The following is a 19345-nucleotide window of genomic DNA, read 5'->3' on the forward strand; positions in this document are numbered from 1 at the left end:
TTCAGCTCTGAATGAGCTGTCTATCTAGATGGAGTTGAGATAATTGTGCCAAATCAGCAGAGCTCTGTAGGTACACACAGCGAGGCGGGGCTAAGCCCAGGGGGTGCACACACTTGTCTCCTGGCTCACAGATTTCCATCTAAACAGCAAACTCTGAGCTTGTCATTCATCCAAATCTAAACACCTATTTTGTATGCTGGCACTGATTTCACAATATCATCGACTTTATGTAAAGTACCATGCATCACTGGCATGAAAATCCTATCTTGATGATTCTCATGTTTAAACTTTATTCAACACCTGGGGAGGGGTGGGGGAGTACAAAAAATATCTTTATCCTGGGACATTCTCAACAAAACTTAAACAATATTTGCTCAACAGACTTCTAAAAACAGCAGAAGGCAGTTACTAACAGGGTTCAATGAGTGCACAAATGTAAAGTGCTCTCGATAAAAAAAGTGCTATATCGATGCAGTCCATTACATTCCATAAAATATACATTGGGGTCTATCTAAATTAATTGGCCTCTTCACAGCTGCAAGAAATCGCATGAGCTAATGTCAGCCATAACTCATGCAGTCTGAAGAAGATAACCAAGAAATCTGTCAACACTTAAATAGACCAACAAATGCTCACACATCCTTAAGAGGATACACAAATTATTTTTCACTTTCTTTTGCTTTGTGAGATAGGGCATTTGGCCTTACGCCACACATCTTAAAATCCAGTCGATGGTCGTCAAGTTAAATCGTGACAAAACAACCAATTGTAGAGATACAATGACTCCATATCACATCCACATTCACAGGTACCAGTAATCCTCTGGGGCAGGGGCTTTGTCACATCCAAATGTGAGTTGTCGGCAATAAACACAGTGTGAAGCTGCCTTGATGTCTTTTGACTCAAGTAAGAACTTCTTCCTTGTGAACATACAGTTTGTCGTAACGACTGTTTCTGATAACAAGCTGCTTTGTTAGGGATGTTATTTCCGTCTTCTGGTTTTCACAAATGTATGAAAAGTATGTTAAATATTTCCAACTTAGAAATCAATTCATAGCAAAGATAATAAGGCGCCACCCAGGCACAGCTATATTTTGACATAATTAATCAAACATAAGTGTTAGAAAAATACCCAGACATATATTGTGGTTGTGCTACTTTCCGCATACCATATATGACCGGACTATTGGCCATGCAGAGGTCTGCCGTCTTGTGGAGCCTTTGGAGGTTTCCATTGTTTTTCTTGTATAGCATTAAAGGGACTACAGCTGTATTTTGTTTTGCAATTCTATACAGTGACAATAAAATAACCTTGAACCCATAGGTGCAGGAAGGTGGGTGCAGCACCTCCTATTGACAGGGGGTGGAACAATACAGTCTGTGGATAGTTTGCAATTTTACCATAACTATCGGAATATTCGTTTTAAATTTTGAACAGCATATGATAAGCTGCCTGTCAGAAAATACATACACAAAAAGATGTTTAAAAATGCTGAAATTTAATTAATGTCTCTGATTTGACTTGACAACATCATCACATCAGGTCAAAGTGCAAGGGTCAGGGTCATCCATGGAACAGCTAAACTGAGAGTTGAACACTGCAGAGAAAATTGCCAGAAGTGTTTCGCAGCTGCGTTTTAGATCCATGAAATTCAGTGAGTGTCACTGCAGTGGGACTTCCATTGCCAACGGGATGGAGTTTTGTAGCAGCTAATGATGGAGCGAACGACAAACTGAGGTATGATTTGCCAAGAGGGTATGAGTCTCTTCAGCAAAAATCAACTGGATGTCCGACACTACTCAAAAGGTATTAGAAATTGTGGCACATGCAGTCCAGAGAATAGTGGTGTTTAAGGTGAGGGAGCACACATTATTTGGAGTAATGGCTGATGTAAGCATGTTTGAGCAGTTTTCCTGTAGCTCTTGTGTAAGTGTGTGCACATTTCTACTCTGTAGCGCTCCTTAGCAAAACTGTGTTCCCGTGTGCATACTTAAATCACGATTTACCACACATTATTCCTCAAAATCTGCTGCTTCCATTAAGCCTTTCTAATCTGATGTATAATTCACATAAAAAGACAGCCGATGGTTGCAGACATGATTTCAGTCCAGCACCAGCGCTCGACAGTGAGCTGCAACCTGACCGTTCCCGGAGGAGCCACTGTGCGTCTATAACCACTGATGCTTCCTGACACAATGTTCAATGATCTGATGTTCCCAGGCAACACATGCAGGTCTGGCCGGCATGCAGAGCTTTGGCAGCCGCTGATTAGTGACAGACTTTTGTTCCAGGAAGTACAAAACGTGAATCATCTGAGGCTTAAAGGCGTCTCAACTTTCTGTGATAGAAGTCTTGATGCTGAGGGACTGAGAAGGATTATTATCCAGTCTGAGTGGACAGATTGGCTGATTGACCATCCAACCTTTCATCCATAACCCAAATGAGAAGGCTACTGATGAGACACTGTCAGGAGAGCGTGTGTATGTGTGTGTGATTCATGGTATGAGATGAAGAACAGATAAGGATGACAATATGACAGTAATGACCAGTCCTTTTTGTTTGGGCTTCAATGTGGCATGAAACCAAATGATGAGATTACCTTTGAGTCCACCTCACCCAATCCATTTCTGCCTGAGTTGCCTTTCCCCGTATCCACGGTAACCTAATTAGAATTGTACAAATGACAGGAGTGGGGTTGTTGAGGAAGAATTTATCGAAATTACTTAAAGTGCTCTGTGTCCCTGCATCAACCAATCAGCGTCAACCTTTTAGGCACGACAAGAACACTGTGAACCAACTAAAATGACCTGAATGTGCAGGTACCACACACACACACACACACACACACACACAATGACATCAAATGCATAAACACAAGCACTCACCTCAAAGCCACATTCTCAGTCTCATTTAAGCCACATTAACTGCACCAGAAAACATGAAATCACAAACACACATTGGACACACTCAGATTACCAGGCAGTGCTTAAGCAGGCGCACACACACATACACACACACACACTGCTATCCATCACCCTGCCATTATAAGTGATGCCAATATTCCTGGGCAAACATCCCGCTCCCAATGAACCACCTGCAATGGAAACTGACTTCTCAAAAACTGGCAGTAAAATCCTCTCCTCTGTCCAAATTAAATACTTAATTCTCTTCTTACCATTTTATATCAGCTCATGCATATCAGTGTAAACAAAGAGGGTAATCTTTTCCTGAGTAAAAATGAGACACGTATCTTGCAGTCTTTGACCAAGCGCCATATTTATCAAGCTGCTAAAAGTGACAGATAGAAGTAAAAATATATCTTACTCCTACTTGCAAACTTAAGAATAAAAGCCATTAATCAAATTGAAGAGAGCTCCAGAGGTCTTTTAAGGCCCGGGCATGTGAGAAAGCGTCACAACAAAACTGGTGTGGCTGGCGAGCTCACCACTAACCCATTAGCCAGCTCAAACAATAGTACTAGTCAGGTACACCAGTTCTCTGAGCTTTTTTCTGTCCTGGCGTGGTGCTGTCTGGACTCTACATCACTTCACTCAAAACAAAATAGTGTGCTAACTGCCTCAGCTATGCAGCATTCACATGCTCCTCGGGTCGACTTTAGTGTGTTCATGAGCTTTAAGTTGTAATGTGGACACAACATGGACGCTACAAAGATGTGTTGTATATTACTGCATGAATGTAGGGTTAGCAAGCTTGTTAGCTCGGTCGCTATCAGGACAATGACTCACTTCCACTGCATAGTTCGGCTCAACTCGACTCTGCCTGACTCACCTTTGCCTTTTTTTTCAATTGCATTTTCCACTGCAGATAGTACCCTGTCAATGTGGGTGGGATTCTTATCCCACTGTCATAGTGACACCACATGAAACTGCTGGGATATCATCTTCAACATGACACAGCACTTTATATTAAGAGATTAACTAAAAGTAAACAGTGCAACACAGCTAAGAAGATATGACAGCTTCCTCCATCTTGGACTCTAAAGGTAAATACTGTCAACTTAATTGCTATTAACCAACCGTGCAAATGCACTGATCAAGGTGCACCAAAGTTTAACTCTACGCAAGAAATTTGTGTGGATTTACTTCGCTTCTACTGGTGAATCCATGGAGTGATTGTTATAAAAATCACATAGTTCTTTTTAGCTAACTACCTGAGCTAAAAAAAAAAAAAAAGTATATACAGAATAGGGTAGTTTCTGCGTAATTTTTTGTGTCTTCCTTTCTTCCTCTCCCGCTGTCTACATCAACTGCACTGATGTTCTCACCTTCACTACAAGATAAAGGTGTGTGTGTGTGCATGTGTGTGCAAGCATCTGGTCAGGTGCTAACTTCAGAGAGACCGGCCGTCTGGTCCCGTCACCGTGGTGTCACCACGGCACCCATCTCTGCCCAGGACTCCTCTGCATTAGTTGATCTCTTTGGCAGCTGATTGGCTCTATCTGTCACCCCCGGTAATAATCACTGTCTGACTTCCAGCATGGCTGCCACTGGGTTTATTGAGACTGATGGCGGCGCACCCTGTGCTGCCTCTGATCACCAACACATGGTGTGTGTGTGTGTGTGTTTTGTCCTTGTTCCAGCTTTCCCACAATGTAGCACGTACAAACACTCAATGTGGTACACCAGGTACAGACTGTCTTTTTTGTTTTCGAGAGTGAACCAACCTGAAAAGATGTTTGGCATGTTGGTCAAAAGACGTCATAAAATCTCAACAGTCACTATTACGTCATCATAGTTTCGCAACTGTACCAACACAAGAAGGCCTGTCACATGTTGAAGTGGTGTGCATGGGGCTTTAGTAGAAGAGGTACTTGGTACCTCAAAACTTGGGAGGGTTGTGTCTTTTGTTTTTTTTGTAGCCGAGCCACAAACACAACGCAAAAGTGTAAGGAATGCCAACAGTCAGTCGCAACAAAAGAATCTGAATTTCTCATTTTATTTTAAACAGAAGCCAGGAGCCTGAAGATTCAAGAAACTGTAATCCCTTGAAAAAAAACATGATACAATAGTTATGACATTTTATGTAAAGTTTATGTACATAACTTCAGAAGATATTAATGTCTCCACACTTGATTGAGTTTAAGTGTGTGTGTGTGTGTGTGTGTGTGTGTGTGTGTGTGTGTGTGTGTGTGTGTGTGCGCGCATGAGTATGTACCTGGAGCAGCCTCCAGCGCGTGTTGAGATCTTCGATGCGTTCCAGGTTGCTAGGTGACAGCTGGATGTCGGGTGGACCAAAAGTGGACGCCAACTGGTTCATATGTATTACATCATCCTTAATTGGAGCAATTTCGTCCTGAAACTCCTGTAACACACACACACACACACACACAAATTCTCGGGTCATTTGTATTGTGCTGCATTGTTTACAGTGGTGAGCGGACAGATGGGAAACACAGACAGGTTGTTAGTAGCCCTCGGTTCACTCGTTTCTCACCTCAACTGCTCTAACAGTGAGAAACAGATGCATCCATCATGTAAACTCCACTTTTTCTGCTTGTTTAATGCTTGCTGATGTATGGAAAACACTGACAGGCTTAAGTAGGATAAATGAAACGTGGCTACCGCTAACAGTTATAGCCGATAGATGCAAGGTGGGCTCACTCCTCTTCCTCTTCGGCTGTGATGCATGCAGATCAAGGAGAAGGTAATGCACACGTGTGACTGTTATAGATGGCTTAAAGGTGCTTTTGGAGCACTTGAACACAGATGAATCATTATCAGATTATTCACACCTTGGTACATTTAATTCAAACAAATGAGAGGTTCATTAAGAAGTCGAGCAGCCTATATCAACATCTAGTTATCTGCTGTATTGCTTGTAGGTACAAATAAGGTTTGTTGGCTGTTGTGTCGATCCATTTTTTGCTTTGAATTGTCAACTAGAGTCCTAATTCTCAATAATCTTTGAAATGTTAAGGTGTGCTTTCTTGAAGAGGTTCAATGAAGACTCTGTAGTGTCATATTGATTAAGTTTACGTCAGTCAGTTTAGTGGCTGCTCAAAGTAGACGTTCCAAAGTAAAAATCAAAACTTCAAATTAATCAGTGACGGTTCTTATGAGCTTCATGAATATGCACATAATCAGGGGCAGACCTTTGATTTCAAAGGGGATAAACTGTATGGAAATAATGGATGTAGCTACAGTGATGTCACCCATTGGTTTGTGGACTCCCCTTTTCAAGCCCTGAGTTTGGCATTTTGGGCTGTCGCCATCTTGGTTTTTTGTATGACCAAATTTGGATGAGAAAGTGGAGCTGTGGAGGAGGGGTGGGTCTGACTCTGGATCTCTGAGACTGTGGTGACGGTAAGAACGTGGCTTGTCTCTCAAAGCGGCCATGCCTTAATGAAACATAAACGGGTGATTACATAAAAATTCACCTCCCATACAGACCAGGCTGTAACCATGTTTATTTCTGCTGTTAAGTTGGGCATTTTAACAGTGAGGTCAATGAGGACTGACACAGTTTTGCAGCCAGCCTCAAGTGGCCATTTTAGGAATTTTTGTTTTTGGCACTTCCATGTTGGCTTCATTTTTCAGTCCCGGAGGTTGCCGCTTGGTGGGAGACACAGAATTACAAACAAATCCTTGAAAGGACTTTTTTTTAAGATACCTTTACCTGGGGTAGAACAAAACATTAAATGGATGCTCATAAAACACTAAACAACTATGGGTGATGAAATTGATCAATATGTTGATCTCTCATAAAACTAGCGGCTTGAAGCTTTTAAATACAAAGTTGTGACAGATGGAGATTTCAAACAGGCACCTTTTTAAAATAGAGTTACTTGTACCTCAGGTAATATATGATGGTATGCTGGCACAGTTCAGGCCGGCACACTGCACAAAAACAATAAAGGTGGTGCAATAAAGCAAACTGTGTGAGTGAGGAGTAAAATGCAATTTTTCATGGTAATATTTTACAAAGTATGCATAAAAAAACTGTTTTTTATATCTTTTTATACTTAAGAAATACCACAAATAACATCTTAATCCCATTAAACCCTATGAAGCTCGAGATTTCAGAATGTATCTTCTCTTACAGCATTTAAAGCGCCACTATAATAGATACTCTTACCACTTTTAAAGATTTTAATACAGATTTATGATCTATGTAATTACCTTCAACTTATAAGATACAAACAGCATTCTAACTTTCATACCTTTTTTTATTGGAATATTTGTGGGCGGTAAGAAGTGAAGGGGTCACTGCCTCCTGAAAAAGTGCAGGGGGACATGCCTCCTGTGTACCCCATCCCCCTCCACTCAATCTGACCTTGACTCTTTCGATGTGCTCCGGCAGGGAGTCGATCAGCAGGTCACCAACAGGTTCCCACGCCTCCTTCACCATCTCAGCCTGCCTCAACTGTCCATCCAGCAAGTCCTCCGCCTCCTGGAGCTCCATCAGTCGATCCAGTGCCAGCTCCAGCCTCCTCTGCCATTCGGCCGAGTCGTTATTGAGCCTGTCCCACTTGTTCACCACATCGTCTGCCTCTTTGCGTAGGATTCTCCCAACGTTCTGAGCACGCTCCTCTGGGCTGATATCTGAGGGTTATGGAAAGAACAAGGCCTGATAAAAAACATCTGGTGACAATAAAAGCAAACTGTATCCTCACAGGCTGCAACACACAGCTCACATCATAAATCATCATCCATAAAATCTATTTTTTCTCAACCCATATATTACATCTAGCATTTAAATAATGCCTATATTCATATCTTGGGATTAATTAAAAAGCCTTTGATCAAAATTCTGATGGCATGGGAGGGATGGGAGAGGGGGGCAACTGTTTTAACAACAAGTTATCAGTCAGGAGTTCATGGTGGGATGTATTCTGGGCTCTGTCCTTGTCAGCCTTTATATAAATTAAATTACCTTTTCTGTGTATGACTGTGAAATTCATTTATATGCAGACAATGCTGTTGTATATGGGCAGATAGCTTTTCACAACTAAGAAGCTCTGATAAACTAACAACTTCATTTTTGATTCATATGTGAACTCTGACTGGTGCATGGCAGTGGGTTACAACATGTTCCCTACTGAGCACTGCCTACTTCATACCAGGGGGGAAAGCAAGGACAAAAGCATGAATCTATAATATCTCATGTGAAATAACCCAAACTGTTCTACCAGTGAGAAAAGTGGCTTTCAGGACCTCTAAATAAAAGCATGTCCACACATAATCCATCGTCAACTATGGCAATTAATCTGTGTTCTCATAAAACTTTAGAAGATATTAATTTGTACAGATCTGTGGGAATGAATGTAGATGAAATTACTAAGTGTGGAAATGCATATCCTAATGAGGAGAAAATGTCTGCTGCTACAGAGAAGAAGAGCTCCTGCAGTCCTATTTCGTCCTGTTGTCTTGGACTTGGCCATTTCAGTTTAAAAGCTTATTTCCTCTTTTAAAGTAACCACAAGCACAAGCAGTGGCTGTGACAAAGAAGACCAGCTCCTGAGAGACTGTCTTGCTTATATGTCAAAGCACTCAGGCTGTTTGTGGAGACACAGGTTCTCTTTTAGGAAAGCCAGGTGAATTTAAACCAAGCAAAATGTCATATACTGAAAAGCGCTGTGTTAATTCAGCTTTTTAGACGTTCCCAACCGCTGCCGATTTGAAGGTCACATAACAGAAACATAACGACTTTCTAAGAGGAAGTAAATGCTCCTGTCCCCCAGTGCAGCAGTGATCAGCAGCTGGAGTTCACCCTTTCTTTCTGTGTTCTCTGTCTGTGTTTAACTTGGCAGCTGAATGGGTTAAATGGACCACAGTTAAAGTTCCACTATTTTCTACAAGCCTGGTAACCAGGCTGCTGCCATGGTGTTAAAGGTGCTGCAGGAAATTCTGCGTGTGTGCTGACCCCTGTGTGGTTGTTACCAGGCTGTTACTAGGGTCCAGAGTTCACTGTGTGAGTCAGAGATGAGAGGAAAGGGAGCTTTACATCCGGGTAGGAGACAGGTCTGTTAACTTCATTTCAGGCTTTCCTTTTATGTAGGATTTCAAGTGTTAGGGCTGATCACGGCACTGCTCTGGCAGGAAACATCACTAATTAATTAACTATTTCTGATGGTTGTACATTCAAATGGCAGGTACATAGTGTGTTCAAATGCAAATGTATCTTTGTTATAATATCCTTATTGATAATAACGCTACAAAAGAGCTCATGCTGCTCATAATACATACATTCTTAATCTATCCAACATGAAAAATATTAAAGAAAGTCTGACGCACTGAAGGGGGACTATCTTAACAAGGACCTATTGTTCTTTTCCGTATTTTGTGGCTTATATATGGTGTTACACTGAAAGAAGTCAACATTAAATGTGGCCAAATAATGAGGGAAACATATGTAAGATGAATCCCTGTGAGCAAAAACCTCAAGTTTCCTACAGTTCTGAACTTTTTTCTACTCTGGCAACAGTATGACTTCATAGCGTGCACATTTTTTAATACGGTCATCTGCTCCAGGCACGCTACTACAAGTGTTCACATTACGTGGACTACACTGCTACATGTATGTGCATGCTAACATCAGGGAATCATGTAAACTTGGTTGCCAGTGTTGTAAATTTCTCCCCAGTTTAGAACATGTTCCTCCTGATTGTGTTAAGAAGCTTTTATTGGTAATTTTTCACAGTGGCTTTTCTCTGTTATAGTCGTTCCCAGGCTGCAATGACGGTGGAAAGACGCAGAGATATGGAAGACCTGGAAACACTGACCAATCAGAGCAGATTGGGCTTTTTCAGGAGCGTCTCAGAGGGCGAATACAGGTGTTCCACCATAGACAGTATGAGGACAATACAATATTTTTTGAACATTAAAGCATGTAAACATGTTCGAGTAGAGAGGCTATATGTAGCATTGGGTAGAATGAATCATTTTGGCAATGTGTGTGTGTGTGTGTGTGTGTGTGTGTGTGTGTCACCTCTCTTCTCAGGTGATGGTGTGTCTCGCGGTAGCTCAGACAGAAAGACTCCCACATCATCCAGCGCCTTGGTTACAACCGGCTCTTTAGCTCTCAAGTCCCTCCTGAAGCCCTATTAAAAAAAAAAAAAACACACACAACAATCTTAATTTATCTGTGCCACTAACAGGAAATGTGTTATTTATTTTATGTAAAAAAAAAAAAAAAAAAAAAGGTCAGGTGTATGACATGTTTTGATGAATGTCTTTGCCTTCTCTTGATTATAGGTTCATGTAGATATTATGGTGGTCAATTATGCATTCATGAGCTTGGGTCCTTGGGACATTTCAATTTTGGGTCCCATAATAAAATAGCTTGAGAGCCCCTGTTGCAGAGATGCAGCCTCAGGAGTCAACATATTTTTTTACAAGATGTAATACATCAAGTCCTTTACATAATTATGATAAATGAAATGTTGAAAAGGTTGTTTCTGGAAAGTTTTCATGTATTCTTTGCATGGGTAGAGTTAGGCACAACACTGTTTCTGTTAGATTCAAGGGTCTGTGTATCTGAGTGGTCCCTTTAAACTAAAACATGTCTACTTTCATTAAGAAATGCTTTGACTAAAAGCCTTTCCCTAATGCATATCTACAGGAACTCCCCATTTTGCAGACTCATTGTAGTTTTATACATGAAATGACCAAATCAGCAGAGCCAATCATCTCGCATTTTTGCATAAAATGGTGCATAAAAAGGGTTTTTCATTTAACCTGCATGACTATACTTTCCATTTATTCTGAGTCTTTGATCTGCATAATGTGAGTCAGAGAGACATGAAGTCTCTCTCCAACATAAATGGCTGCTTTTGCAATGAAACCTCGAAACTTTTTTATTACAAATGAATCAAACACTGACTTTATTGGTTGCTTACTGCACTGATGCTGACCTGAAGGTTTCTAGAAATGTTTTCTTCTACTGTGACTCTGAGCAGCACTTTTAGTAAAGGTGAATGCGAAAGTATTCCAGTTCATTTCTGTGATAAGCAGTGTGCTAGTCATTAACTCAACAATGCTCAACTCAAATTTATCAGTCTAGATCATTTTGGTGTGAGTTGCCTGGTGTTGGAAATATTGACTGTAGAGATGTCTGCCTTCTCTCCAATATAGCTGAACCAGATGTCACTCAGCTTGTGGTGCTCAAAGTGCCAAAAAATACATTTGAAAGACTCAACAGCAGTGATAGATAGATAGATAGATAGATAGATGTATAAAATATTGATACAGCCCTACATCTGTAAACAATAAGCTTTTTTCCAAAAGGTTGCACTTTTGCTTTAGAAATAAATCTCACATGGGATTCCTGGAATAAAATATGAATCTTGGGTGATTAAAAGTCCCTCCCCTGTTTCCCCAAAAAAGCGTGACTACCCTTCGTTAAACAAAAACAAAAAAATACGTAACCCTCCCCCAAACAGAACAGAACAGAAAGCGACTACACATGCCTCGTATTTTCAGCCCAACTTCACAAACACCTCTGAAAAAACACCTCCAGAATCAGCAAAATGTCACATTTTCCAACAAAAGATGCAGCAGAGACAAACAGTGCGTCTGTCAGTGTCCCACATGGTGTGCGTGTTCACTCCTACCCGGTGTGTGTCCAGCTGTGTCTGCACAGCCGGGACGTCACCCCCTACAGGCGGCTCTTGTTCCAGCTGTTGACTTTTAAACCTCAGCCAGTTCAGCAGCTCCTGCAGCGACATGTGGAGCCTCTTCCACGGGGCCATCTCTGAGTCCAGGTGGGCCCTGGAAACACAAACAGATTCTGTTTCTTGTGCTTTATATAAACTCTATGTTTTTACAGAGAAAACCTGAGCATTTCCAACATCCCCTCACCTCATGCTGAGGGTCTTGTTGCGCAGGTCGTTCCAGCGCTGGCTCATGTTATCCAGACGTCTCTGGAGCAGAGCACCGTCCTCCGAGTCCCCAAGCGAGGTTACGATCCTCTGCCCATTCTCATCCAGGGAGTGATACAGCTCTGTGTGGCTGTCAATCTCTGCCTGGAGGTCCTGGTAATACACACACAGGAAGACTCAGTGGAAAAAAATCTATTGCAGCACACATAGCAGCTGTCTTTCAGGAATTCACTTTTTTCATTGCTCGAGTGCTCAGTAATGGGATCAGGATCTGAGAGAGTGATTGACTCTCTAAAAGCAGCGACCACCAGGATTGAGGCATAATGTAGGGCTTAATATATTGTGGAAGAAACCTTTTGTAGCACTGAAATGTCAAGATGTGTCATTCAGCCTGGAATCAGTTAACTTCCAGTAGTCCCACCTGTGTACATCTTTCCAACAGACAATCCATTACTGAAGCTCTTAATATTCCTGATAAGTCCCTGGAAAGGAAGAAAGTACTTAACAAACCAATCTTTGTAGAGTGCAAAGGAAGTAAAGCTTGATTTCTGTGAACGATAAAACGAAAAATAACAAGTATTACCTGACTGAATCAATTGCCACATCTTAGGGAATCATGTGAATATATCTAAATCTTTTACCTGGGCATTTCTGTAATGCTTACAGTAACGTCTTTCAACACTGTACACATAATTCCTCACAGAAAGTCTCTAAAAGATTTTAGTGGTGGGTTGCCTGTGATTCTTGATAAAGAAATTTCACTTTCAAAACTTCAACAGTTTATGTCATCATTTCCCAAACGCTTACCAAGTGTTGTTAAAGGAAAAGGTGATGTAACTCAGTGGTAAACATGCCACTGTCTCAACTTTTTTCCAAATAAACGATAAACCTGTTACGTGATATCAGAGCCCATTTTCACCCTTTTATATGTTAAAAGTTGACTAAAGCCATGAAAAAAAGGAAAAGCATCCTCTTAAAGAATGTTACACCGGCTGGAAGTTTTAAGATAAATTAGATAACATGAAATTTTAATGATACCTGCAGGGGGAAAATGGGTCATTGCACCAAAGAATAGGACACAGACAAGAATAGAACAAATAGAAAGCACTGAAGACACAGTGAAGGTGGAGTGCAGGATAACCGGCTCCTGAATTAAATGTAGTTCCAGAAAGTTTCTTCTGTGATCTAAATGTCCTCTGATCCCTTTGAACACTGAGTCAATTCGAGCCCTGTGCCTTCACATGAACCTAAACTTTGATGTCTTTATTTTTAACTGATGGTTTCATATTTTATTCTGTTTTATTCTTTATATTTTATCTTTTGTGAAAAAACATTGAACAAAAATTTAAACGCAACACTTTTGTTTTAGCTCCCATTTTTCACAGGTTTAAGTTAAAGCTCTGAGTCTTTTTTATGCACTCAATAAGCGTATTTCACTCAAATTTTGGTTGAAAAATTCCGTCAAATGAATGTTCATTTCACGACCATAAGCTGTCTCCAATGTCGTTTCTTTGAATTTGGCCATACACAGTCTGTGTAACGACATCAGCCCAGGACCTCTACATCCAGCATCTTTACCTGCAGCATCATCTGAGACCAGCTGATGCAATAACTGGTTTGCACAATTCGCCAGAAACCATCTCAGGGAAACTAATCTGCATGCTCATTATCCTCACCAGGATCTTGACCTGACAACAGTGTGTCATTGATGGTGGCAACTGCTCACCATTGATGGCGTCTGGCACTTTGGAGAAGTGTTCTCTTCACAAATCAATCCCGCTTTACACTGTTCTGAGCAGAAGGTGTGTATGGCGTTGTGGGGATGGTTGCTCATGACAATGTTGTGAACAGAGTGCCCCACGATGGCGGTGGGGTTATGGTATGGACTGGCATAAGCTACGGACAACAAACACAGGAGCGTTTTATTAATGGCCTCTTGAATGCACAGAGATCTGTGATGAGATCCTGAGACCCATCATCATGTCATTCATCAGCCTTCATGATCTCATGTTGCACGGCCCCATGTTGCATGGATCTGTACACAATTCCTGGAGGCTTATAACTCCCCTGTTCTTGCATGGCCTGCATACTAACCACACATCACCCACTGAGCATATCTGGGATGCTCTGGATTGGCGTGTACAACAGCATGTTCCAATTCCTGCCAACATACAGCAACTTCACACAGCCATTGAAGAGGAATGGGCCAACATTCAACTGTCCATGATCAGCTGATCAACTTTATGTGAAGGAGATGAGTCGAACTGCATGAGACAAATACTGACAGGTTCTTTGGGGTATCTGTGACCAAGAAATGCATTTCTGTAGTGCCAGTCATGTGAAATCCTCATCCTTTTTCAGGATAAAACACCTGTCAAGCAGATGGATTATCTTTGAAAAGGTGAAGTCCTCACTAACACAAATTCTAACAAAGTTTTTGGGCCAAAATTGGAGAGAAAAATATCTACTGAGTGCGTAAAAAAAGTCTTAGATCTTTAACTTAAACCTGTGAAAAATTTAAGCAAAAAAGAAAGTATTGCATTTAAATTTTTGTTCAGTGTATTCCCCAGATAGTTGACCTCAAATGCCTCACGAAAAGCTAAACAAACGTACTTTTAGACTCGTAGTTTATATTAAAACCTCATTTTCCACAATGTGACAAGTTCTCGTTGAAGAAGCAAAGCCTGAAAACCGCAGAGTATCCCACTGAACTGATACTTAGATATATAGATTTTCAAAAAAACACAAATTTCTTATGTTGTAACGTCAAAAACTTCTAAGCTACTTAACTAACACAATACTTTGAAAAAAAAAAACAGTTCTTGATATTCTTTCCCAACCTGAACATGGTAGACCTTCCTCCGCAGCATCCTCAAAACTTTACCGTGGAATCCCAAAACTCAACGTCGGGTAGAAGAAGAAGAAGAAGAAGAGGCATCATCTTCTGCCTCTTCTAGTCCCTCAAGAATAACTCACAATGTGAGTGCATAAGAAAACCCTCTGTTTAAATGTGTGTGACAAAAAGAGAGATTTGGAGATGAAGAGGAAGAGAGGGAGAGTCGTAGAGAGATGGAGGAAGGGTTAGTTACCCATACAAAGAGAGACAGAGTTGGAGGGTGTGAGTCTCAGTGAGTTTGAACGACAGAGTGGGTGAGACAGAGAGGAGAGGAGGAGAGAGGCAGGGAGAACTTGAAAGGGTGCATAAAATGATGAGTTTGCTCATTTTCCAATTAAACGTTATCTGTGTGCAGCGTTGTAGCCCGTGAGTGTGTGCGCGCTCCCTGGATGCTACGCTGCGTTGCTGTCCGCCATTATAATTGGACACAGAAGACTATCTCAGCTCTGCATACAGTGCTGCTGTTGTACTGACAGAGCTGTGTGTGTGTGTGTGTGTGTGTGTGAGAGAGGGAAAAGGATGTGTGTATTTGAAAATGAATTTCCAAAATGCTGTGTGAGTCCCTGTGTGTTTCCTTTACAGTATGTACGTTGTTTGTGTGTGTGTGTGTGTGTGTGTGTGTGTGTGTGTGTGTGTGTGTGTGTGTGTGTGTGCATCGTACATCATGCACACGCCGTTCCACCACAAAGCTTGTGTGGGTGCAGGGTGAGGGCCGAGGGTCAAAATATGTTCTCTCACAGAACAGAGCCTTCCCTTCAACACCCACAATGCAGTGGGGGGATTTTTGCATTTGTTTGCCAGGCACCAAACGGCCAATGAGATCTCTCTATGCTGTCATGTCAGCATTCCTGTCATACCAGACAGGGCAGCGAGAGTCAAGGAAAAGAGTCTTAAACTCTGGGTCAAAAACTGGAGATGCACAGTAATGGATGTCTGATAGATCCTGTATGACAAAATGTTGCAGTCATTCACATTTTCATTGTCTCGATCACGGCTGTGGTCAAAAGAATCACTTGTCACCTGTCAATCAAACTCTGTTGGCAGGACAACAACATCTTTTTCTGTTGAGGTTTGAGGGTAACACTCTATAACACTGGCTGTCAAACTGTGGGGCGGATAGAGCCGCTTCAGGTGGGGCGTGGGTAACCAGGGCCAAAATATGGAGTTGCAGGGAGGAATTGTACAAGATGGAGCCAACACAGTGTGTATGATGTCAAGGTAAACATTTACGTCACAGTGCTGTCCTGTGGAAAATCATTCCCACTGTGTTCACACGGCTTGAATGGCCGCTGTTGCTTGTGGCTGAGCTTGCTGTGAGTATCCCCACTGCCTTAAAAATTGTTTAAAAGGCATACAGAAGGCTTGAACTGGACAGTTCAGGTCAGCCTTTCTGTGTTCTCCTTTTTCTGCACAAAATGGCTCCTATTTTCTATGTAAAAATAATGGTTAACCATGGATAACATGGATCGGATACTGTTAATATGACAGCGTGAGAAGACTAAACTTCAGAATGATTCAGCTTAGACTCACAATTAATTTACTTAATTCACCAATCTCCAGCAGAAGGTCAATAATTCCAAATGAGAAGCACATTGAATATGTGAATGTAATTTATGTTTGCTTCAACTAGCAAGCTGTCTGTGAAGGTCTTAGAATAAGATTAAAGCTGCAATGGAAATCAATGTTGTAATAACAAAATAAATAACCAGGTCACTCACTTACATTTTAATATGAGTGACCTGAAAACACCCCGGTGGAGCTGTGCACAGTCGGGAGAACAGGAATATATAACAGTGTGTCCTACCTTCCACTGTGCCAGCAGGTTCCTGGCTGCCTCTGGCTGCTCCTGCATTCTCTCCTTGTTGGTGGCGTCTATTAAGACGTTGCAGGTTGTCTCGGCCTCCGTCAGCCAGTTGAGGAACTTCTCCAGGTCGAGGTAGAAATGCTGCAGCAGCCTCAGAGCTGCCTCCAGAGCCGCCTCCCTGTCTGAAACGCTGGGGAAACACACGACAAAATACATGTTACCAACTAGCAGTTACAGTATGTGGAAAACGCAAAAACCTAACAACATTTTTATCCAAGATTCTGTATGCGACATTCACAGCATTTATACAGCAGCAAACCACTATTTGCTATGTAAAGATATAGTGGAGTAATGGTATCCTGAGCAGAAAATGAGGTCACGCTAACTGTGTGTGTGTTGTTATCCAAGCTTCTTTGTGGTTTGTTGTGGTAAATCAGTCGAAACATGCGTGCAGATTAGTGCATATGTGTATCCCACTGGCTAGCTCATCACCGCTGCTTATACGCAGTTACTGCTGATATCGGGATGTTGTCATCCACCCTCCCACCCTCCGGTTCCCCCCATGGTTAACGCCATTACACTCTGTAAGTACTGTTGCCGTTATTAAGTGCTGTTTATGGAGTTAGCACCGTTAGCTGCTAGCCACTGACTCAGTCACTTCTCTGTTGAGAACCATGTGAAGAAGACTCACTTTGAATATTGCACAGAGCGCCTTGTTTTTTTATGTATTTATTTTCAGGGTCAATATGATTCAAACACTGAAAATGTTACTTTTATTTTCTTATTTATTTTTATTTTCTTCTGTTCTCAAAGACAGCAGCTTAAAAAGTTGCAGACAAACAATATAAAACCATGCAATGGATTAAACAATACTAAACGCAGATAAAAAAAAAAGCTAAAATAAGGCTAATACATGTGTTAAGAAGAGATTTAGAAGTAATTCATCTCCCCTAACATTCACACAAAATTCTTGATATTGCCTGAGATATTAGTGCCACCAGTGTAATCCCTTTGCAGACTACTTCGAATGGATAGATCAGAAAACATGGAGGATTTTTTTTTACCATCTCCGTACGTATATTAGCAAGATGCACACTGAGAAATAAGTTTGCAGAAATACAATGGACAAAATGAGTTTATAAATAAATACACCAATGACTCAACTGATGTATGGGCAGAAAACCTAACATGTGGAGGCACTGTTCTGGGATGCATTTATGAAATTAAACTCAATTTTTAAAGCTCAGATTGCCAGGCATTACAGACAGACTGTCACAGATATACAAAGCTGCATCATCTGCATAACATTGAATATAATTTCCATTTGCAGTCAAAGTAAAAATAAAATAAAAGTGGACTGAGCACAGTACTTCATTAAGTACAGTAAGGCAATTTGAACTGAGTCCAGCATCCCTACAATGAGCAACCTATACTTCTGTAGGGCACAGTATCAGTATCAAAAGCTTTCTTTCTTGTTTCTTAGGGGCTCACACCATATTGGTTGCTTTTTGAATTTGTCTTGTGTTCAAACAAGCTGTTGAATGGTGATTATTCCACAGTAGTGTGTGTCGTTACCGCCTGTTGATGTGTGTCCAGGTGGCCATCATGTTGTCGTTGACTTGGGTGACCTTGTGCGTGTCGTCATTGGCGTACAATGTCAGCAGCTTGTCGGCCAGTGCGTTGGTTTTGTCCACCTGACCTTGCCACTGCTGCAGCTCCTTCACAAAGAGCTGAGGAGGGAGGGAGAGTGAAGAAAGAAGAATTCCAATATAAAATGTGATGATTCACTCTCAACGCCTAAATGTCCTTTGAGTCATCCCCAGTACAAGTACAATCATATTTCTAAACCATCTGTTTATAAATCTCACATGCAAGGTGGAAAAAATGTGCAAATCTAAGTTTTGATTGAGTTAAGTAAAAACGCAGAACATAAATATGAGCACAAACATCTTTAAGACATTCTTGCATAGTAGATGTCCAACTCAACCTTCAGTTCAGCATTTTGTTTCTTCAGTGCATCCATCGTGTACGTGATTTCCTGCCAGGACTCCAGCCTCTCACTGGCCTGCTTGATGTGATGATCCACTCCCTTCTTGGCATCCAGCCAGTCGGTTGAGTCCTGCAGCATGTTGTGGAGCTGCTTCGTCCTATCGGAGAGTTTGGTCTGTGAGTCTTCCCAGTGAGTCTGAAGCCTGTCAACTGCAATGAACGGAAAGAAACCAAACACCAAGCATTGTTTTTGCTTTGTTTTTTTTTTTATAAAAAAGACACTGCTTTGCCTTTTTTGTTTGATTTTTATGCAGCATTGTCCCATTGCTGCCAAGTAGTTTTTGATTACCACCACTGGAGGCTGCTGAACGTTTAAATTTCTTTATTTCGACACAGACTGACCTCATGTACTGAAATATAAATGTACCACTCAAAATCTAAAAGGGATGAATCATAATAGGACACTACACATTGGACGCGCAGGTGGGTTGCGGGTGGGTGAAATAAAACATCATTGATGAGGAAAATATTACATTCTATAAAATGTGAACATAGCAAAGAGCAGGGCAGAGCTGCTGTCAGACTCCCCGTTAAGAAGAGAAGCTGTGCACATTTATGCACAAGTGAAAATAGCTTGGGATCAGGTGTTATTTAGCTGCGCATTTACACATACAGTCTTAGTAGTATGTTTATACATATCCTATGTGCTCCATGTGGGTGAAATCCTGTCAGTCTGCACAACATCAGATTTTGTTTTATACTGAATTATGCATTGCAATTTGTGTAAGTATATTTGTTGCACCAAGCCTTCCTTGT

General features: G+C 41.3%; 1 protein-coding gene across 5 annotated transcripts in view; it reads right to left on the reverse strand.

Annotated features, from left to right (window-relative positions):
• dmd (dystrophin) overlaps positions 1-19345 on the reverse strand; it is a 353683-nt gene that overhangs the window by 60181 nt on the left and 274157 nt on the right. For all 5 annotated transcript variants that reach the window (XM_050063154.1, XM_050063152.1, XM_050063151.1 and 2 more), the window contains 8 exons: positions 18528-18739; positions 18116-18270; positions 16541-16730; positions 11821-11993; positions 11574-11730; positions 9950-10061; positions 7295-7563; positions 5177-5323 (listed from right to left, as the gene is read on the reverse strand). In XM_050063154.1, coding sequence (XP_049919111.1) covers positions 5177-5323; positions 7295-7563; positions 9950-10061; positions 11574-11730; positions 11821-11993; positions 16541-16730; positions 18116-18270; positions 18528-18739 — 1415 coding nt within the window. The remainder of the gene's footprint in view (positions 1-5176; positions 5324-7294; positions 7564-9949; positions 10062-11573; positions 11731-11820; positions 11994-16540; positions 16731-18115; positions 18271-18527; positions 18740-19345) is intronic.

Source organism: Epinephelus moara, chromosome 15 (genome assembly GCF_006386435.1).
Source record: "Epinephelus moara isolate mb chromosome 15, YSFRI_EMoa_1.0, whole genome shotgun sequence".
In the NCBI taxonomy this organism is placed as follows: domain Eukaryota; kingdom Metazoa; phylum Chordata; class Actinopteri; order Perciformes; family Serranidae; genus Epinephelus; species Epinephelus moara.